This window comes from Clytia hemisphaerica, unplaced genomic scaffold (genome assembly GCF_902728285.1).
Source record: "Clytia hemisphaerica strain Z4C2 unplaced genomic scaffold, Clytia hemisphaerica genome assembly, whole genome shotgun sequence".
Classification (NCBI taxonomy): Eukaryota; Metazoa; Cnidaria; class Hydrozoa; order Leptothecata; family Clytiidae; genus Clytia; species Clytia hemisphaerica.
In genome coordinates, this window is record NW_027104020.1 from 1,287,909 (window position 1) to 1,310,599 (window position 22,691).

At 37.3% G+C, this 22,691-nt stretch overlaps 2 protein-coding genes across 2 annotated transcripts in view; one reads left to right on the top strand and one right to left on the bottom strand.

Moving 5' to 3' along the window:
* Nucleotides 1-1,415: 1,415 nt before the first annotated feature.
* Nucleotides 1,416-22,428, bottom strand: LOC136811480 (mediator of DNA damage checkpoint protein 1-like). Its single transcript, XM_067068097.1, has 27 exons — nt 22,199-22,428; nt 21,896-21,959; nt 21,676-21,728; nt 21,327-21,422; nt 19,928-20,026; nt 19,379-19,670; nt 18,935-19,045; nt 18,560-18,661; nt 14,279-14,426; nt 13,692-13,828; nt 13,370-13,441; nt 12,943-13,110; nt 12,453-12,661; nt 11,913-12,039; nt 11,534-11,641; nt 10,723-11,114; nt 9,219-9,360; nt 6,763-8,286; nt 6,241-6,470; nt 4,677-4,745; nt 4,279-4,378; nt 3,943-4,006; nt 3,408-3,499; nt 2,850-2,875; nt 2,446-2,597; nt 1,790-2,244; nt 1,416-1,536 (listed from the first exon to the last, which is right to left on the bottom strand). Exons 1-26 carry the CDS (start codon nt 22,268-22,270, stop codon nt 2,139-2,141), a joined length of 4,755 nt encoding a protein of 1,584 aa, XP_066924198.1. The 5' UTR covers nt 22,271-22,428; the 3' UTR covers nt 1,416-1,536; nt 1,790-2,138.
* The window catches only part of LOC136811497 (nucleolar protein 58-like), a 130,401-nt gene continuing 122,299 nt past the window's right edge, over nt 14,590-22,691 (top strand). The window contains exon 1 of the mRNA XM_067068119.1: nt 14,590-14,631. The gene's annotated coding sequence lies outside the window, so the exon portion shown is untranslated. The remainder of the gene's footprint in view (nt 14,632-22,691) is intronic.

Sequence of the window (22,691 nt, forward strand, 5' to 3'; positions counted from 1 at the left end):
ATTGATTACAAATTGATGACCTATGAAATGAAATTGTAGAAGTTGTCAAACGAAATAACGAGGAAAATGAGAGAAAGATTTTGTAAGCTATCACAACTCATTCGGATTCCTAAGGGAAAAGGTACGCAAAAATACGGATGAAAAAAAGAAAGAAAAACAACATTTATCTAAAGTCCACTTACCACAACCCCTACAGGAATTAACAACATAAAAAGACCTAAAACAATAAGGAAAACGCTCAGTATTGTAATCGCTAAACCAAGAAATAAATCGAAGACCATTCATAGGTCAAGTAAATAAAAATGGACACTCCTGAACACCTATTAAACATTACAAACATGTAAAAAGTTTCTTGTTAGAATAGGTAGTAAACATTGGATGAAAAGTTCATACTTTGTTTTAGCAGGAAAACGCTACAACTAATCAAACTAATTGTAGCAAGGGAATATCCAACTAATTTATAATTCTTTCTCTCTCCTTTAATAATTTGTCAAGTTTGACAAAATATCCCATTGAAATAAGTGTATTAATACAATTAATAGCAAGCATTTATGTAAGTTATTCAGTTTAGGTAATAAACATGCCATTGGAGTAAAAGTGCCCTACTATCTTCTGTTCATATGTTAGCACTATTCTGTAAAAGTAATGAAATGACTGAAATATTGTTTATGTTTTCCTGACCATAATGTTTTACACAATGCTGCGTTAGCGGCGGTGTAACCATCTTAGCAGGATTTCAACAGGAGTTTGAGCCTTAATCTTTGTATAATCAATACTAAATGCTGGTATGTAAAGTGTAAGCCAAAAAATCTCATTCAAGGAGTAGAAAAATAAAAGCAACACTTTTTAGAAGTCCTAACTTGCAATGCTGAATAAAAGGTATTAAAATATATGTGAAGAAATCAAGAATTTCTGTCCAACTATATTCACTCAGGAGATTTGGGTGGCAGAGCAGCGTATGCATTTCGTCCATTGGGACTCATACTGCGTGTTGCACCCTAGCAGATAGATTTAGCCAGCATCTCTGCACAAAATCACTGTGGTTTAAAATGAGAGAAATAGTGGACAGAAGCAAACAGCTATTATAAATACATGAGGTTTATTATGACAAATGAAATTGAAAATGAAGATGGCAGGCCTTACCATATGATGGGGGTGTGGTAATTCTACAATTCTGCAGCGTCAGCGTTTTATTATTTCTTCATTTGTGTTGTTAGTTTATTATTCTTATTCTTGCTAAACGAAGAAAGACAATTATTGTGAACAATGCATTTGAATGATCAAAGTGGCAGAAGGAAGACCTGATGAGATATCAAGGATAAATAACGAGGCGTGTCTAGGAAAGGGGGTTTGACAGGTTAATTTATCTAACGTATACTTCCTTGAGACTCGAGACATGAGGTAAAACGTAACCATTTAATATAAATCGTTTTTGATTTTTTGTTTACAAGTTATTTACATTGAAAGCTCTATAAAGATAAGTTGTGAGTAAGTAATAAAGCTAAGCTAAAAATATTAGACTACATTTTCATACCTCTAGTAAGAGTTAGTTCATGTATTGTTTCCAACTCACCCAAATAGAGACTTAGACGCATGCGTAATTTGCAGTTCTTTTAAACCACATGCAGTTAATTCCCGTGATAAACAGAGATGGAAGAATCTGTAGGGGTGGTAAAGTCACTTTCGGTCAGCGTTGTGGGCGGCGAAACGTGAAATTTGTCGTTCTTTTTGTCGCTTTCTAATAGTTATTTGTCGTTCTTTTTAGATGGTCTGGAAACGTTAGATGAACAGTCTCGTAAGTAACAAATCAAATTTAAATAAAATACTTTTAAAAAAAAGTCACGTCACGCCACATCTATATTTACGAACACACATAATGGTCTGCTTATTTTTATAATGGCTGAAAAAGTTTTTTAAGCTCGATTTTCTTTGTCGACACGTCAGGATAGGGTCATGCTTGCGAGTTTCTTTGTATATGGTTTTACTTCTTAAACGTTATTTTGAATCGGGATATTATTTTAAGGAAAACTCTAGAGCTGAAGATTTCTGAAAAATATTTTCTAAAATAGATACGTATAAATTCAGAGATTCTGCAAACAGAGTTTAAGCTGCGATAGGGGAACCCCTTGAGATTTAGTCTACTTTTTCTTAGACTTCTTTCCATTTAAAGCAGTTGCAATACTTGCTCTCTTTCTTTTGCTGTCATTCGTTGTTGATGGTTGTTGACCAGCATTCAGCCTGTATCTGGAAGATAGAAAGACCAAACCATGATCATTTTTGCCGTGTATGACTCGTATGCATGAGGTTGCTTTTACAATAAAAGTCAATTTTCTCAGTAAAGCATCACTACATCACTTTATCTGAACTTATAAAAAACGCTTAAAGGTTTTCGAAACTAGTAAAGATATCTTTTCTTTTCTAAAAGAGCCAATAATTCTTCCTTACTGTTCCACATCCAGTTGTTGCTTGAGGATGCCCGTCAGCAACAGTTCATTGGAACATATCACATTCTTGGCAAATTTCCCATGGTCCTTTGCATCTTCATCACATGAGATGACAATGACGTCATCAGCAAGCTTCGTTGACTTTGTAATGTACTATAATGAATAAAAACAGATTTCTGCTAAATTTGACTATTTCTATTCTTTATAGAAAAGAGTAAAAAAGATTCAACAATTGAAACCCTTAAAACTCAAAACCCTTGAAATATTATTAAGTGCAAGTTTGGGAACACAGCAAAAAGTGCTATTGATGAAAGCGGAGGAGACTTATTAGAAAGGGTTCGAAGGAAAGCGTTAGGATTTGCCTTTTAACTAGAAGAAAAGAAATGAAATGAAAAAATGAAAAACCTGTCCACCGCAACATTCGACCATTTCTAAAAAAATCGGAAAATGATGTCATTTAGTGTAAACAAAATGAGCATTGTCAAACATTGAAAAAATGGGAACTAGCCTAGGCGTTTCTTCATTAGGCAATAACTTTTGAGCATCGTCATGGTTCGCACCCCCCCCCCCCGCCTGAGCGGGGGGGGGGGGAGCTACACCTAAAATTTGCCATATAAGAGGTGGGAGCTGGTTGTTTTTCCCAACATGCGGCGGGGGAGCTCTATCTTGGGGGCTCTATCAACCTGCATTAGTTTATGTAACTCTGGGGGCTAAATTCCTAAATATTTTTCTTTACTGTTGGTTTTTAATTTCTCTAAACCTTTATGTTTTCATGCAAAGTGTGATCTGATCCTTAAAATGCAAAAATGAAGACATTCTATTGCATTATCTAAAAAGTGAACACATGTAAATAGAGCACCTTGTTCTCAGGACCTAAATTTGACGGGGGGACCTGGGACATAGAACCCTAGTCGGAGCCATGGTCGTGTTTATAATCTAAAAAAAAGTGTTAAACTATCATACCCTTCATATGTTTAGGTTCCGGTTTCACCGATTTGGTGATGTGTATCTTTTTGTTTTCCAACAATGGTTGACTCCGTGACTTCACAAGAGATCTAAGGATAAGAACACAGCGACATAATGTATCAACATTTGGAAAATGCCTAAATCAAAATGACCATATTAAACTATGCACGTTTTACAATACTTACGGTATTGAGAAAAAAAATGCAATCACGTTTAGTAGCTGATGATAGTCATATAGCCGTGAAACTTTGAGTACTGCAAAAAAATGCAAATGTTAATTTTTCTTGACGGCTATGTAAGGCTTCTTTATACAATCGAGTACAGTTGAAACGTTTACAAAACGATGTTATAAAATCTAAATCATATTAGAGTAATAGTTTGCTCTTGAAAAACTTGACCTTCTAATGGCAAATTTGAACAATTCAAACAGCACATAGAACTTACTCTTGTAAAGAGCGGTTCATAGAGGCCCATGTGCTCGCATGGTGGCCTGCGAACTTGTATAGCATTATTAATTATTATTATTACTTACTCTTGTAAAGAGAAACCGTATTGTTTTTCTGCTGCTTCGTCTTTCAATATGTGCTCCTGACAATCTAGAAGGGAACAATATTCATTTGCAGGTAAGCATTAGAGGTAACCACAGTACCCTTTCCCAATCGTTGGTAAATCAATTCTTCCCCAGCCCCACACTTTAAAAGCATTTAACGAGTCTTTAGCAGCCTGAATTATATCTTGACCATCCCTTTCACGGTTAATAAATCCCATCAGATCGTCTCCATTTTTCACTTATAGACACTAAACCTCCTACTCCAATATTTTGACGCAAATATTTCTTCTCGATGCAGTCCGAATAAACTAAACGTACCGACAAAAGAGTTGCTACTTTTGGAAGCTTTCAACCATTCTGGTGTCAGTATAGGAATTCCTTTCGCCAACGCACACATGAACTTCACTGTTCGACGAACCTGGTAGAAAAGAAAAATCGTATAAAAGAAGATGTCTTGAAATGATCAAAAGCAACTACAGTATAGATAAAATTCGAATCAATCCAAAGCAGAAAAATATCGACGATTCCTTCGAAAGAGCTTCAGGTTAAAACAACGTCCACAGCCTCTATAATTTGATATTTATTGGTGCTAATCGGGTTAGGGGGAATTTCAACTATTCGATACACTCCAGTATTCGATGAAAATCCTAATCCCCTTAAAGACCAAATTAGGGAGTGTCAACTTGAAATTCGCATCGTTCGGGAGAGAAGTATACCTTATCTGTAACAAGATGCGAGGCTTTGTCGACGTGCTCCACTGTGGAACCTCCAAGACTGGAAACAATCTAAAAAAGATGAGCACATAGTAATGATCAGGAAAGATGCAAGTGGAAAGCTTTTGCTGATTATACAAGGGATTTCACAATTGCAAAGTAATAGTCTGAATAATAGTTTTCTTCCAGTCATAATAATTCAGAGTAGATTTGAATGACAAAACAAGGTAACGATGTATACCTCATTACCCAAATTTTAAAATAGTTTAAAACGCTTATTTTTGCTGATTCAGCACTTTTTTTCGATTTCAAAATCGTTATATCTCGCCAACGGCTGATCTAAATATATTAAACCATATACTTTTCTGAAAGCCCATAATCAGGGTTACATGATGAGCTTGTCGATGTTCCAATTTATTGCTCTCAGTAAAAAAGCTGACGTCATCAAAATCGTCATTTTTTGGACTTTAGAGGCCATATCTCGGGACCACGTGGTCCAAATTTCAAAAGTGACCCCATTTTCTTTATCTACTCTTCGAGAGGAATCTCCCTGTCTAGTTATTTTTGACATTTGAAAACAATTCAAAATCAGTTATCAAGGGTCCCTCCTTGATTAATTGTAGAAAAAAGTACCCTACCGCCATTATGGATTTGAGGGGGTCCCCATCTTCCTGAGGGTGGGGCTTTTTTTTGGTGATTCCTGACATGTTTCTGGACATTTGTGCAAAATTTCATCTGTACACCATTTTTGTCCCGGTTTTGGCGGTTTATGACCTAATTCTACCTGACTAAAAGTTCGAACGCAAAAACAAACCTTATTTTTTGTAAAATAAACTCATTTTTTAGGCAAAATAAAAGAACTAATCTGAACTAATTAAGTTAGTTCTCCAAAATTTTGCTGCCTCGCCAAAATAAGTTGTTTACCGTGAATTTAAAATTTTTTCATCTGAATATTTCTAATTTTGTTCGAACTTTGTTTGAGACCTAGGTTTACTTAACATTATTATAGGATATTCTCAGCAGAAAATAATTCTGCAGACAATAAAAGCAACAAAAGACCATGACAAAGTCACATCATACTTCAGTCCGGGGGAGAGCACTCATATGGTCCGACCTACGGCATGTGCCGCGGTAGGTTTTTCGAGACCCTGGAAATGCACTGTGGGTGTACTTTTGATAAAATGCAGTACAAGGGTTTTCTTTTGTTTTTACACTGTAAGGGTGTGTTTGGGACTGCTGAGTTGCAAGTCTGACAGTAAAAATCTGATATATCTTTATAGCTTTGACTCGCACCCATTTTGATTTGTTTTGAACATTGTGTTGACATCTCAGGCTCATTTTCAGGTTGCTTTAACAAAATAAGATATGAAAACAAATTGCACTGTAAGGGTCACAAACGTTCGATAAAATGCAATGTAAGGGTACCTTTTCAATACTCAAGAGCTGCACTGTAAGGGTCCGATTATGAAAGCCAAATTTTTGGCGGCACATGCCGTCGTTTAGAAATCGAGTGCCCCCCCGGACTTCAGTCAAGCATATACCGAAACACACAACAAACGAATCTAACCTTTTCGACTGAATTATCACTGATGCCGGTGAAAACCACTTTGGGTTTGCTTGCAGAAAGTGTTGAGCGCCGAATGGAGGAGCTGCTTGCGGTACTCAGTTGACTTGTGTTCAATTCGTCTTGTGATGTCTCTCCCCCTGTGTCTTCTTTTGCAGGTGGGGGAGATGATTTCTCTTTTGGAGGTGGTGATTTCTCTTTTGGAGGGCGTGGTTTCTCTTTCTTTTGTTTTCCTAACACGAAGTTTAAAATAAATTAAGATTTATGCCATTACATTTGACACGTTCTACTATTTGGTACACTCCATTATTCTATAACATTGAAAGTCATCGTCAACGAGAAGCACGACGCTCTACTATTCGACACGCTCCCGTATTCGATAAACATTTCATTCCCCTTAAAAAATTCGAATGGGAGAGTGTCAACTGTACTTACTGATTGGTGAAATTGCTATCTTCTTTCCTACATTTCACAAAAAGATAGCAGAGAGGGAAAGTTTCGTCAATCATTTTTATTCATACTCACCTTTAGAAACGGAAGATGGTGTTGGAGCTGCAGTAATTTCTTCCGTTGTCTCCTGAGTACTAGCCTTACTTTTCCTTCCTCGCTTGGCTTTCGTTCCTCCTGTGGCTGCACTATCAAGGGACTTTGTGTCATCTTCTTTACTTGGTTCAATTGACGTTCTCCCGTACCATACCTTCTGTTTACGTGAGCGTTTCCCCGTAACCGGTAACGGCGTTTGAATATCAGGCGTACTTGAGTTTTGGGGCGGCTTTTCTGGTACCTCGGGTTGAGCAATCGAAACTTTCGCTTTTCGTCCACGCTTTGGTTTAGAGTGTTCTTCTACACTAGGAGAATTGTCGGCAGGTAGTTCAATGCCTTGCTTCGTTACTACTTCTTTCACGTTTTTCTGTGAATTAGAACCCCGTTTTCTGGATGGTTTAGTTTCTGTAACAGTCACCACAGGCTCGACATCATTAATTTGCTCAGTGTTATTCTCAATATCACAATTCTCTTTCCGACCCTTTTGTGTCGTCTTATCATTAGTACCCGCGTTAGATGTCTTTATCTGTATCGAACTCTCTACATCATTAGCTTTCTTACCACCCCTTTTCGCTTTTATATCAGGCTCATCATTAATGGGAGCAAGTTCTACAACAGCTTCCTGTGATCCTTTTTTAGGCCGACCCCTTTTAGTCTTCTTGGGTTCTTCTTTCCTTTCCGGTGAGTTTTCAGCCACCGGCTCCTCCGTGACGCTTTGAGAACCTTTATTCGTACGTCTCCTACCAGTTTTAGAAGCCTTTACAGGCTCATCAGCGATATTAGTTTTTGTTTCAGAAGGTACTTCTTCGATTTCTTTCGCTTGTTCTTCCTGTAAAACTTGCTCTTGTGAACTTTTCTTTGCTCTACGTCGTTTAGAATTGGTTGCATTGTTCTCAGGTGAATTATTTGTAGTTTTTGTTTCATTAGTTGTAGCAGATTGTTTATTTTTACCCCTCCCTTTTACTGTCTTTTTCGTCGTCTCGTCAGAGTTCGCTTTAAGGTCGCCCTCTTCTTTATTTACACCAGCATTGAGAAGTTCAGGAATAGTTTTCTGTGCTGGATTAGCCTTTCCAGTTTTCCGTCGACCTCGACCCCTTTTTGGAGGAACAAACTCTTCGCTATTTACAAGACCGGCATTTCCGTCCAATTCTAAATCATTTGTCTCTGGATTTTCAGTATTAGAAGGCTCGTTGGTGTGAGGTGAATTTTCTTCAGAAAGTTCAATAATACTTTGCGTAGTCGTCTTTCGTTTATTCGTCGTCACACGCCTTGACGTCGTTTTCTTGGGTTTAGTGTCATTACTGTCGGGTGAATCTTTCTTACGTGGTCGTCCTTTACGTTTTGGTCGAGTGTCCTCACTATCTTCTTTAGATTTAGTCGATGCTTGACTTTCTGACTTCTGAGAGCCTGCTGTCGATGTAGAGTTTTGACTTTCTTGCTTTTGTGGCTTGGTGTTCATCGACTCCGGTTCTACATGTTGCTCTTGTTCGTTGGGTTGTTTTGCATCTAGAGAAAATTAGAAGGGCAGATCATTTGTTGAAACCCTAGCAAATAGGCGTCGGAGCACTGGGCACTGGGTAGTAAAAAGCTCAAACAAAACAACTTCTCAAAAGGGTTTCCCAAAGGAATAAGTGTGCCAGTCCGACGAAGGTTCGAAGTCTATATGCTTACAAGCTGATCTAAATAAAGCGTTGCCTCCTTTTTGCAAAAAGGTCCAAAAACTTTGAAATATAAACAAGAACTTGAATTTCCACATGTTTCGAAACCCTAACAAATAGTCCAGCATGTTCGGTGAACTGTGCTATGTGTAGTCAATCGATTATATAGGAGCTAAATTATTGGAACAGTAGTGAAAAACTCATCCAAGGCATGAAAAGTGAAATCCTTGAAAAGTTATAAAGTATGCCAGGTTTCAGCCAAGTTCGACAATATGCGAGGTCTACACTTGCAGGCTGAACCAAAGAAAGAATTAAAGGTTTTGTTTTTAAATGAGAGTGATATCGTTTGCCTACTCATCAATTGTAATTCACAAGCTTTTTCACATTGGATTGACACGGATGTTGAGCAAGACTGGTCAGAAAGAGGAAAAGAAAAACATTTTTTTGCTTATATCAGCATAATATAACAATAGCAAGACACTGTCCTGATATAAAATATGTGTCTGATATGAAACAGAATCACTTATGTCAAAATAAAACCTTTAACCTCTTTTTTGCGGAAAACTTTTTTTTTGAAATGAGAAAAAGCACTTTCATTATTGAATTATAGTAATAACTTTCTTTGTTGAAATATCTGTCACGAGAGGAAAACATATTTTGAAAAAAGTGTCAGAATATCATTCCACTTGCGTAGAGCCCAGTGGTCGGAAATAACCCAACTATAACAGATAAAAGTTAACATATTATGAAATCAAATGGGTAAAAGTAAGCGCCCTTTACCGCCAATGAGTTGTTTTTGCTGTTCTGCTTCATCTTCGTCAACTTCAGACAAGGTAGCATCGCTGTCATCATCTTTTTGTTCCATCGCTTCATTTGTCGGTAGGTCGTCGCCAACGTATGCTTGTGTCGCATCGCCGTATGCCTGATGGAAATGGATAAAAAGTTGTGAAAAAAACGAGTCAGAAAATACAGCGTTTAGCGAAAATGCGTAACGCAATAAATTCATCATTGATTGTTGATAAGGGGTGAGGGAAGGGTTGTAGGGAAAAAATAAATAGAAAGTTCTGGTCACAAAAATCAGTTTTATTGACAAAGGAATCATGCTTGATGGTGAGCATTGTTATCAATAATGTTTTTTTGTCAAAAACATAGAAATACAAGGAAAAAAATCTAATGAAAATCTGCAGAAAACGGCGATTTCCGGCATTTTCAACCGGAAAAAAAAAATTCTCAAAAATCGAACTCAGCCATGTTTTGAGCATTGCGAATACGCATCTTTCTGCAAAAAAATCAGAAAAAACTAAAAATGAAAATTCGAGAAAATGTAAAAAACCAGTTTTTCCGGCATATTTCCGGCATTTTCGGCCGGAAAAAATGTTTTTCGAAAATCGGGCTCCGTTACATTTTAGGTATTGTCATATTGCATCAGTGTGCAAAATTTCATAAAAAAATATAAAGTACAGCTCGAGAAATTCAAGAAATACTGTCTTTCCTCCGAAAATAGATTGTTCCGGCGATCTTTAAATAGTTCCGGCTTCAAAAATCAATTTTATTGAAAATTGAAACATGCTTGATGGTGGGCATTGCTATTAATAATGTTTTTTCTCAAAAATCGGACTTGGCCATGTTTTGGGCATTGTTGATACGCATCTTTGAGCAAAAAATCAGAAAAAACTAATGATGAAATCTCGAGAAAATGCCAAAAAAACGGTTTTTCCGGCATATTTCCGTCATTTTCAGCCGGGAATGATTTTTTTTCGAAAATCGGGCTCCGTCACATTTTAGGCATTACCATTTTGTATCATTGTGCCAAAAATCAGAAAAAACTAATGAGCCAATCTCGAGAAAAGCTGGTAACAGACGGACGGACGAACGGACGGACGCAGTTAGGTCCAAAAATTGTACGTACTCTCTGTGAAGGACCGTTACTTATATACGGTTTCATGGATGAAAGTTTTTTGTACAGATTTCCGACATCCAAAAAAAATAGTGTGAATAGTTGACTGAGATTGGAAAAATAAAGATTTCTTAGACATTTCAAGTCACTCGCTAGTTAGTTTGTGCTTTAATTTGTACCTTTTTTCTGTTTTTTTTTATACAGTCTTTTGCTAATGAATCAATGATCTTCAAATACTTTTTAAGAGTTTTTTTTCACTGTTTTATCAGTGTCTTTGTATTCTTCACTATGTACAGACCTCAGAACTTTCGCCTCTCAAGCGTCATTAGCATGTCTTAAACCATTTTATTAAAGTAGGAAGCAAATATAGGAGATAAAGAGCATTACTTCTCCGATGTAGGCTTGCGTGGCTTCACCATCGTATCCGTAAGCCTGTGTCGCCTCTCCGTAAGCTTGAGTTGAAGCACCAGCGTATGCCTGCGTGTTTTCAGCCGCATAAGCTTGCGTACTTTCAGCCGCATAAGCTTGGGTACTTTCAGTAGCATAAGCCTGAGTAGCTTCTCCAGCGTAGGCTTGCGTCGATGCACCCGCGTACGTCTGCGTAGCCTCTCCAGCATATGCTTGGGTGCTTTCGGTTGCGTATGCTTGAGTTGATGCCCCTGCGTAAGCTTGGGTAGACTCTCCTGCGTAAGCTTGGGTGTTTTCGACGCCGTACGCCTGCGTTTCCTCGTCGTCAGATTCGTGAATGATTTTCTTTGTTTTCCGATTTCGTATGATTACTAGAATTGAAAAGCAATAGTATCTATTTCATTGCCAAAGTTGTTGGTTCAGATCAGCTCTTTACGCACACAAAAAAAACACTTGTCAATTGATATGAAAAGTTAACTTCTAATAAAGAGTGTAGCCTCAAGTTTACCAACGTTAAGGATAGAGCAAACCTCCTGGTCTGACATTCCGATGGCGGAATGGCTGCCACCCACGCGCCCACGCTAAAGCTCTAAAGGAGCGGAACAATTTCGGAAAATCTCCGAAAACGAGGGCCCAGGTTCAAGCCTCCCAATGCAATACCCTTGACGCGATTTAGCGAAATTTCGTAATCTAAACCGTCCAGATATTGTAGGTTTTTCCCGACGTTCAGAGCTTTAGCATATGGGAAGAAATTTTTTGCATGGGATGACACATAGCAAACCCTCCCTACCTTCATCGTCGCTGGATGAAGAGGCGGTCATTTGAGTTCCAGCATCTACTGCATCATAAACATCTTTTGGCTCAATGGTTGAAGCACCTGGTAGACTACCTCTCAAACCTAAAAGGAATGGCTGAGTAAATGTATTTCAATCAAATTTCAGAATTTAATAAACTATGCTGGTTAGTATCGAAAAGATGCTTTGAAAGCTCTTTTTAATTGGCGGTGCTAGAGCTAACAACTGTTCCCAAAAGTGAAAAGACGAAAACCTTGAAAAATACCGGCTAATACGTGTAAAATAAAAACTGGAATCGACGGTCTACATAAAATTCTTTATGGAGATGTCCAGTTTGGTCCAGCCCTTATTTTGGTTCACAGTTCGATTTTATACCTTGTGCAGGCGGCATTGAAGGAACAACGAATCCATCTTTGTCTTTGGCAGGATCTTTTTGAGGACTTGGCATGTTATAAGCTTGTGTTGGTTCCAAGTCATCCTCCCCTTCGCTGTCTGACACAACCTTTGAAAAAAGAAATAAGATTCGGCACCAAATGCAAACATGTAAAATAGCTGAGCAATGTCTTCAGTCCACGGTGTTGGGCCAGTTTTGTTAAAAAACCAAGATGAACACTTCAACCAAACAAGCGTCAAACTAAGATGTATAAATCTTACTAAAATGTAAATGTTCTCAAATACGGTGTCAAGTAATTGAACGACTTGCCCAAAAAAGTAATCTGAATGTGTTCGAAAGTTGGACCTCTCGTAGAGATACCTAAGGATTTCGCAAACACGTGATTGGGCAGCCTTCTTTATTCCAATACTACATTAATTTCACAAGCCAAAGATCTAGGCTAGGGGAACGATCTGGCAGAATGTTTACCATCAGAGTTAAAAAAAGTTCATAAAAAAGGGTGAAAGAGTGAGAAAATTTACCATTTTAGGCATGGTAGATTCAGTCTTTTGGTGCGATCCTCCCTGCGATGAAAGTGCATCAGATGAATTTATGGCACTAGCCGGTGTTCCAAAAGACTGGAAACCTTCAATGAGCCTTGATGGTGTCTTGTACTTGTAAGGTACCTCTTGCGAGTCCTGTGATTCGAAGTCTGACGCACCTGTTGGGGTCTCTTTGCTGACTGGTTCAACTAGTTGAAAAAAGAAACTTGAATTCCACACAATAAAAACGAAAATGAAAAAGTTGTTTCTTATCAACTGCTCTATAACTATTCTTCAAGTCCCATTATGTTGGTTTTCATGAGTACAGCTTTTCTTCGTTATAATATTTTGTTATAATAAAGCTGAAAGTACTTCCGGCTAAAAAAATTGAGGAGACCAAACGTTTCAGAGCCTCCTCAAAGCACCGGTTATATAATAATGTCGTACAAGTGTGCAGGCCTCTGTGCGAACACATGGTACTCTGAAATACCTTTATTATTTTGTTTTGCAAGTTTCTTTTTCTTTTCTTCGTCATCTTTTTGTTTTCCATCTTCGTCACCAGTCTCTTCATGATCACTTTCGTCCTTCCGACCATCGAAATCTGTTGTGTCGAATTGGTAAGTCCCCATAATGTCGTCGTCATAGTCGTTATCGTCTCCTGTGAAAAGAACAGAAAGTTGTTGACAATTTAAATTATTTGAATACTAGCTTTATATTGTTTTGATCGGTAAAATAAATAACAGAATCTAGATATAAATATTTTAAACGTTCAACTCAATTGATTGAAAAACACGAGAAATTGAGGCAGTAGTGCTGAGCCTACATCAAAGGAAGGAAGATGTTCATTTCAAATAATTATTAAAAATTAGTAATACATTAAAATACAGATAAAAAATGATTAAAAAGGATAGCCGTACCTTTTTGTTTGTCAACATCATCTTCCTCATCATCAGTTTCATCGTCATCTTGATATCCATTCGATTCGTTCTCTACACAAAGAAAAAGGGCACAACTCAAAACGTTTTGAACGTGGCAAACAGGACGATTCGGAAATCAATAATTTACTGCTGAAACTTTCACCTCACATTTGCTTTATAATTTTGTACCTTGCACGAAAGTCTTTATCGACAGCCTAAATTACCTAAAAACTAGATATCTTATGTTATTAAAAGGATTTAGCCATAGATTCAGTTTGCAAAAACACGGCAATAAAGTTCCAAGATATAAGGCGAAACTCACTTTTTTCGATGGGCAAGGTGTCAGCATATTCATTTGCAAGTAGTTTGGTGATGGTGCCTTCTTTAGAGCACTCCATGCTTGCACTGTCGTTGGATGATTTTTGTTGATTACTGTCGACGGGTAGTGTGTCTGCAAATCTAAAACATGAAATGTACAAAAATGAAATCTTAAAGTACTTAATAGTACTAGGTTATATTCAGGTCTCCGGAAATAAGAAAAAGATTTTGCGGCTTCAAGGCTTTCGGAACGGTGAAGTGATGAAAATATAGCTATGCCAAGCATTAGACCTCCCTTCGTATTTCTTGCATCAGCAATTACATAACAGCCGTTAGGGTTAAGCCCCCCTCTTGATGAAGCCGCGAAAAAGTCCTGTGTTACCTTGGATATTATAAGGGCGTGGTTTGTAGTTATTTACGAAGACACTTCTTCTTGAAAAGGATCTCGCAGTTAGTTGTCTAGTATCAAAGGAGGAAATCGGATACGAGTGGGTATTTAATCAGAAATTTACACATTCAGGTATTAGAATCGTTTCATTTAAAAGAGGGGTGCGAAGGACCGTAATCTTTGCATGTGTCCATCATCATTACCTCTCATCATCAGCAAGAGCAGCTGAAAGATCACATGACAATTGATCTTGAAGAGGAGGACGTCCATTTTGTACATTGCTTGGCCCTTCGTCATCGGAGGAGTCTTCAAGGAACAATTTGAATTTGTTGTCGACAGTTGGTGTCTCCTCTGAAACAAGGGAAAAGATTTAATGAAACAAATCTAACTTTTGAACAAACAGGAACAAAATGTAATGTGATGTGCTGTTTTTCTACTTTGCTTTGGGTAAACTTCACCTTCACCTGGTTTTGTAAAGCTGGTTGCTCTGTTTCAAAAAATTTAAGATAAGAATACAGATAAAAAAATTCACTCCATTTAAGAATTAGTGAATAAGGTGGTCCCTGTATGCCTTCTGGGCACGGCCACCATTGTTCTTATAGATCCAAAGAATCATCAAAAGCGGTAAACCCGTAAAAAGCGGTTTTAAACCCGTAAAAAGCGGTAAACCCGTATGGACAACTTGATGTTGGAATGATGATTATTTGTCTCGGGACGAGGTCCTAACCATACACGTTCTTAAATCCCTGGTTGATCGATTCTTGACAAATCTTCTCACTGATAAATCAATAAGTATGGTTGCAAACCATAAATGGAAAATTGGGACTATCAATGTTCGAACTGGCAGAGACGATATTAAACTTAACCACATTATTAACGAAATCAACAAAGCAAACCTCAGCATATGTGCAATTCAAGAACTGAGACGTTTATCCACAGGTTCAGCCACTATACCGAGTGTAATAAATGAAAAAACCACCAAATATGAAATATATTGGAAAGGTCACAAATCAAAAAGGATACATGGCGTAGGAATAGCCGTCAAAATTGACCCTGGTATCGACATTAAAGATATCAAATATATAAGTGCAAGAATTATCTCCATGGACGTTATCGTTTATGGATGTTCGCTGAAAATTGTTAATGCGTATGCCCCTACAGAAGGAGATAGTGAATCGATGAAAAACACTTTTTACCGTCAACTGAAAAATGAGATATCGAATTTAGCACCAAATCAAAAAATTGTTTGTGCCGGTGACTTCAACGCAACGACTTCTGCTTCTTGGTCCAACTCTTCTCTCCGTGAAAACTCGATAATCAACAATCTTGAAGTTAATAATAATGGTGAACGTTTTCATGAACTATTTGATACATGTCGCTTATCAGTCTTAAATACTTGGTTCCATCATAAACGATGTCGCCGCGTTACGTGGTACTCTGCAGATGGTGTTACCGAAAAAGTTTATGACTTCATACTTACTGACAGTTGGCTACGACAATACTGCTTGAACTGTAGAGTATACAGAAGCTTTGATTTCGATAGTGATCATAGATTAGTAATTGCAACCATGAACACTCCACTTACAAAAAAAGCCAGATACCGTAAAAGAACTGTCAAAAAGAAAGCTAAAAATCTTGATCTAGCTACTTTTAATAACGAAGAAAATCTTCAACTTAACTTTTTGCAATCTACAATAACCAACCTTAACTCCAAACCACTGGATGATGCAACAAACAGTACTACGCATCAGCATATCGTCGAATCCATAAATCAAGCAGCTGAGAATGAAATGACCAAAAATTAAAAGATTTGTTTGAGCATAAAAACTCTTTGATTGCTAAAAATGCAGACAAAGCAATACTTTCCAAAGCAAGGAAGAAAATCCGACTCAGAGCACGATATCTTAAGAATCAACACTTTAAAGCCGAAGCCGATAAAATCAACGATCTCGCAATTAATCGCAAATTACAAAAGCTGTTCCAACGTGCTAAAAAGCAATCTTCTACTCTTAAACCGATCTCCAGCGCATGCCCAACTGAGAACTTACTTAAACACTTTCAATCGCATTTTAATCCGTTAGACCCATCGAAATCATACACTCCTGAAGAATTAAACAACAACTTACCGCGATTTATCCCTGAATTACAACGTATATCCCAATCAATACAAATAAATGACGAACCACCGAATTTAGACGAAATCGATCTACAATTGAAGAAACTCAAATCAAACAAAGCCTCAAACGATGTCCAACCCGACTTATTAAATAAATTGTCGCACCCCATAATGCTCCAAGTTATTCATAGAATGTCCAATAGACTTTGGAATGATATTGATGTGCCCTCTGCATGGGGAAATTCCCGTCTACAAACCTTATGGAAAGGTAAAGGATCGAAGAAAGACCCTCAAAAATACCGTGGTTTGAGTATCGGCTCTACCGTGTGCAAATTGATGGTTAACATAGTTCTCGAAAGATTGCGTCCTTGGTACGAATCCCAAATCGCAGACGAGAAAAATGGATTTCGTAAGGATAGAGGTACGACAGATGGCATCTATACAATTAAGAGAATTCAACAAATTTCAAATCGAAAACAACAACCACTATACCTGATGTTCGTTGATCTTACAGCTGCTTTTGATCACATCCCTAGAAAGTGGTTATTTGATTCTATTCGACTAAGATTCACAGATGGAAGCTGTCCACGAATGTTCCCAATTCTTGAAAAACTCTATTCGAACACCTCATTAACCTTTGATGACGCAAATGTATCCTTCAATACTTCGTCAGGCGTTAGACAAGGAGGACCTGAAAGTCCTTTTTTATTTAACCTCTTTATCGATTATGTAATGCGTGTCTTTATGGAGAAAGCAACCGATATAGATTTCTTCGAACACAAGTATCGAATTAACCCCCGAAGTATCAAACGCAATCAGCGTTATCAATTGAGAAATCGTAACATTAAATTAAATGGAAATGCGATACTCCCATGGTGTGGTTATGCGGATGACATTGTGCTATTCTTAAAAAATCTCCGCAGTCTGGATTCAGCAGCAGATCTTTTAAATTCGACATTTAATAGATTCGGGTTGACCATAAAAACAAAGGTAAAACAGAAACAATGATCCTTAACCACAACTTTACTGATGATGAATACGCAAAATCCATTATCTCAATCGATAATACCACACTTAAAAATGTTCGTGAATTCAAGTATCTCGGAAGTATGATCAATTGTGAAGAACCTAATACAGGAAATACTGAAATCAACCACCGAATCATGCTAGCCACGTCCAAATTCTCAGAATTATCCAATCTTTTACAGAACTTTGGGATAAATCTCAAGACACGAATCAAATTCCTCAACAGCTATGTACGCAGCAGGCTCACTTATTCGTGCCAAAATTGGAACCTATCGCAAGCCCAACAAGATCGCATCGATACAACGTACAGAAAGTTTCTGCGCAGAATGGTACGTAATGGCCAGAAACATGTCGACGAGAAAAACAACGATTATCGTATGCTCATTAGCAATAATCGACTCCGTGCAATATGTCATGTGAAAGATGTTAGTGAGTTTATCAAATTGCAACAACGTAATTATATGGCCCATATCTTACGCATGGATATTGGAAGAAGCTCGAAAATGCTAACTTTTAACGATAATGCTTATAGCAAAAAAGGAAGGCAAATGAAATCTCTGCTTGAAAATGTTGCTAATGATTCCAACATGACTGTTGATGGTTTCTGCAACTATGCTCAAAAATGATTTTGTTAGCAATGATATTTTGTCAAGAATTTCTGCCCGAGGTTATCCTATCCAGATCGCTTCGGGCACTATTTTAACCTAGGAATAGGAAATAGTAAAAATTTATATATATATAAAATACATGTTGTTTTTTTATAAGCAAGTGTATGCCCCTTGGTCAGGCTCGTGTATGCTTTTCACGTCTCAAAGCATCCAGGCGGCATAGCTTATGCTTATTATATGCTTATGAATCATGGTTTGATTCACCCCGAGCCAAGTTTTTAGTGAAATTTCAGAAATTTTGTAAAAATTTGTACATATTTTGGGAGCAGTGGAATTTAGCTAGCCGTGGAATGTCTATTTTTTACTTGACCTCTACCAAACCTTTTTAAACAGATAAAAAATGACAAATTGAAAAATATTTCAGGTTGACATATATGCTTATGTTATGCTTAGGAATTCTGCAAATCTGAGCCTTCATATGCTTATAAGCGTTATGCTTGTAAAAAAAACATGTACCATCTACAAACAAAATATTAAACTTTATTCTGAAGGTTACAACGACTGATACGACAACACCTCAAACCAGATAGGTTACCTGAAGTCGCATGTGCTACAGTAAAAACAAACAGGGTGGTTTGGTTATAAAAACTTTATAACTTTTTTTAAACAAAAATGAAAAGATTTCGTTGCGAAAGAATTGTTTGACCCTTTCTCCATCCTCTACAACGCAATACCTTCATCCTTCTCTTCATTGGGTTGAGTGCTTTTTCCTTTCGGTGTTCCAATGGTCAACTCCAAATCACTCTCCGGTAACACTTCATGCCTTAGCTTGACACCTGAAGTAGTGAAGTAGAAGTAGTAGAAGTAGAAAAGATTTCTATCTGTTTCCAATGATTTATCCCGATTAAAGTGAAACGAACGGAAGAGCGTTGTGCGCTGAAAAATCTATCATTTAAAATCTCCTACCATTTTTGCTTAGACAACATTTTTAAACAAAAGAAAGAAAAAATTTACCACTTTCCCACGCTCGTGTGCTTTAAGACCTTATACTTGTTTAAGTCACACAAAACGTTGAGCGTTTTAAGTCTCAATCGAACAAAGTTGATTACCTGGTGTTTGTCCAATCACAGTGAGTCTTTTGTTTCTCGCTTCTTCGGAGTTTTCTTGTTCTCCTCCCTCGTTCTCTGACTCTTCTTCGTCTGTGTCTTTGGCGTACGCCTCTGTGATGGAGAAAAAATGTGATGTATGAACAGCTATACTTTGAAATGACTGCTTGGGCAGAGCACAAATCCCTGGGCAGTTTTAAAGATACTCAAAAACTAGCACCTTAAAAATAGCCAGAGTAATAGAAATTTTAGCAAGGCTAAAAATCATTCAAAAGCAAAAACAGAATCGGTGAACATTAATACAATAATGACCGGTTTGTAAAGGCTGTACTGAGAAATATTGCCCGAGGTCAAGTAACGACGAGCTTGCGAGCCGTGTAGCCCGTGTAGCCCACTTCGAAAAAGTAACCGGTTAACAATAAAAAATAATGTCTTTTTAGACCATACCATCTTGATTTTCCGAAGCATATTTTTGTGTAGGCAACACGATATCCGACGAGTTCAATTCATCACTTTTCGCCAAAACATTGTTGTTCACTTGACCTGCTGTATTCGTGGTGAAGATGGAAGGACTGTTCTCATCATCATCATCGTCTGCGTCATCACTGGCTTCCACTCTCCCCGGCTCTCTCTCGTGATTGTTTTGTTGTGGTGGTGGTGGTTGTTCTTCATTTTCTTCTGCTTCTAACTCGGTTTCTGAAGCAGTGATGGAGCCTGTGGCATCACTGTCATCTTGCCGCTGAAACAATGAAGGATGCTATGGTTAACCAATTCAGAGTTATTGCCATCTACATATTCTATTTTCTGGCGGCTTCACTAGAGCAATAGATTGTTTTATTTAGTTAAAAACGTTAGAATTGTAATTGTATTGTAATTGTATAGTTTTGCACTGGTAAAGATGATACTGATGATACAAAGGTTCGTCTTTAAATAAAATACAAATTGAAATTATTATGAAATTCGAAGAGCAATATCTTTGACATGTTAGATTTATACCTGTTCTTGTTCGAGATGAATGAACTTTGCGTGGAGATTTCCGAACGTCACTTGATCATTGTGTTTGAGCTCATATCGCACGTATGGTTTCAATGCAATCTAAAGACAAAATGTGCAACTCTAAGTTTTAGAGTCGAAATAAAAATACAAGGCACCAATCAAGCACATACCCATACACTCAAAAATATGGCCATTTATTCAAAGTTGAAACCATTTCTCTTTATTCTAGTTGTCGATTACCTTATGCGCGTTTCTGTTGATAAAATATCTAGCTGCGGTTTTCTTCTTCAACGTAGGCTTGGCCCACGTAATCCTGTCGTTCATTTAACAGATACAGACTTTGCTGACGACATAGCACTTATCAGCTCTACCCTAGAGGATGCACAAAATCTTCTAATTGCTCTTGAATCTGCTGCAAACTGTACAGACCTATACCTCAATGAGTCCAAAACCGAATATTTGACTCTTAATGTTAACGAATTATCAGACAATATTAAAACAATATCTGGTACAAACCTACGAAAGGTAGAAGACTACAAATATCTTGGATCTTAAATCTCTTCTTCTGAAAAAGACTTTAAAATTCGCAAATGTTTAGCTTGGAGTGCATGCAATAAGCTGCATAGTATTTGGTCATCTTCCTTCATCGACTCTAGTCTCAAAGTTAAAATTTTCAAGTCAACTATTGAGCCAATTCTTATGTATGGTTCAGAAACCTGGTCCCTTACCAAAAAGTTTGAAAAGCAACTAGACGGTACCTATACCAGACTTCTGAGAAGGGTTAAAAATCTCTCTTGGCGTGACCATCCAACAAAACGCACCATATACGGTTCCTTGAAACCAATCCCTCTCCTCCTTAAAGTCAAGCGCGTTCAATTTGCTGGTCATTGTTTCCGTGCCTCATCTGAGGTTATTTCCTCCATATTGCTTTGGAAACCTAAACGTGTGGCTCAGAGATCGAGAAAACTTACCTTTCCAGATGTGGTGAGCAGGGATACAGGCCTTGATCTTAGCGACCTGGGCACTGCTATGCGCAACCGCGACTCCTGGCGCCAGCGAGTGGAATCCATTGTCTCGACTGCGGTCGAGCAATGATGATGATGATGAAAGTTGAAAATCATATGAAAACGGCCAAGTTTTAGACGAAATTTCAAAAATCGTCAATTTTCACCTATTTTGTGGGTTAGGAGTTTCGCTTGTCATGTCAGTTTCATGCCATAAATTTTTTACCGGCTACCTCTCAAAAAAGTTTAAAAATCCCATCTACATTCGAGACATTGACACGCGGTTGCGTCCCATGAAAGATGCTAAAGATCCTACGAGTTGGCCTTCTTCTATAAAGATACTATAAAAAAATTTTATAAACTTCTTACACTAAAGTATAAAATGTCATACAAACCTTTTCTTTTCTTGTTTTATTACGGCTATCAAAATCATAAATAATGATGGAGCCATCAAGGGATGTTTCTATACACGCGTGCTTCTTCGAAAGCGACTGAAAGTAAATGAGAAAGGACTGGATATAAGGATACGAAGGAAATCCACCGTTCATAATCAAAGCCTTTCTAAATTCCAAATAGCTCAGAATCAAGCAGTAAAATCTACGTATCTTGAAATTCAATTGGATGTAATAACTGTTAAGCAACAAACAGTTGAAGGAAACTTATTCACGAAGAAAATAAAATTGCCAAGCTTCATAGCAGTGAATTGAAAAGATTTATCAAATAAAACAAAAAATGGTTGTGTACCTTGACTGTAACTCTTACTTCGGATTTTTCATCGCGACCAACGATGTTGTGTCCTATGATGGAATGAGAATGAAGCATTCATTCTTTAGTAAATAATATTGAAATTATTTGATATAGAAAAAAAAAACAGAAACACAATAAGCTAAAATAATCCTCCAATTCATACTCCAAAAAAAATGACAAGAGTGAAAAAACTTGAAAACTAAGAGAGTGATCACACCTTGATAAATTTCAAATTCGGTAGAGGGCATTTCTTTATGATGTTCCGTAATGAGCTTGCCCACCTAAAGTTGGGAGAGAAAAAGTGTCGAGTCTTGAATGATCAAATATTTTGAGCAATAAAAAACTGGGAGTAACTAATGATACTCATAGAAGGATACATCGTAGAGAGATATTTCAAAACTGAGTAAGAATAATTTGAAAAACTCGACGTGCTACGCCTGTAATTTCGACAACAGTCGAAAGAAAAATATAATAGTCCTTCTATATGAACAAAATAATCATTTTTTGACGCTCAGGTAACCTGCTTCCTTTCATTTTCCTCTTCTTCTTCCGTGCCGTTCAAATCGAGCGCTTGAGTAGCGTCTATTTCCATGGCGGTGTGTGGTTTTTCTCTCTATGTAGAAAACGTCAGTTGTTGTGTTCGTTGAGGTAGCAATGAAGTTTGTTGTCGTCTTTTTGAAATCATTGATCCAAACATTTTGCCATTTTTATATGTGTTATTATTCTTCTATTAAATTTATTCTAATGTCTGAAAATAAATAAAAATCAGTTAAAATACGATGCAAAATTATTTAGCACAGTAAATTCAAAAGAGCGAAGATTCCAAGAACTAAATTTCAACAACTTTTAAAATATGGACTGAAAAATGCTCAGATTGCTGAGCTTTTTTATTCTTGAAATTTGAGTAATTAATCTACACAAAAATAAGCCACGAGTTAAAATTTGTTAACAATAGTTAGATTGGTACATATCAGGGACTTACTAAGACAGAAGGCACGAATGGTTCAAAAATA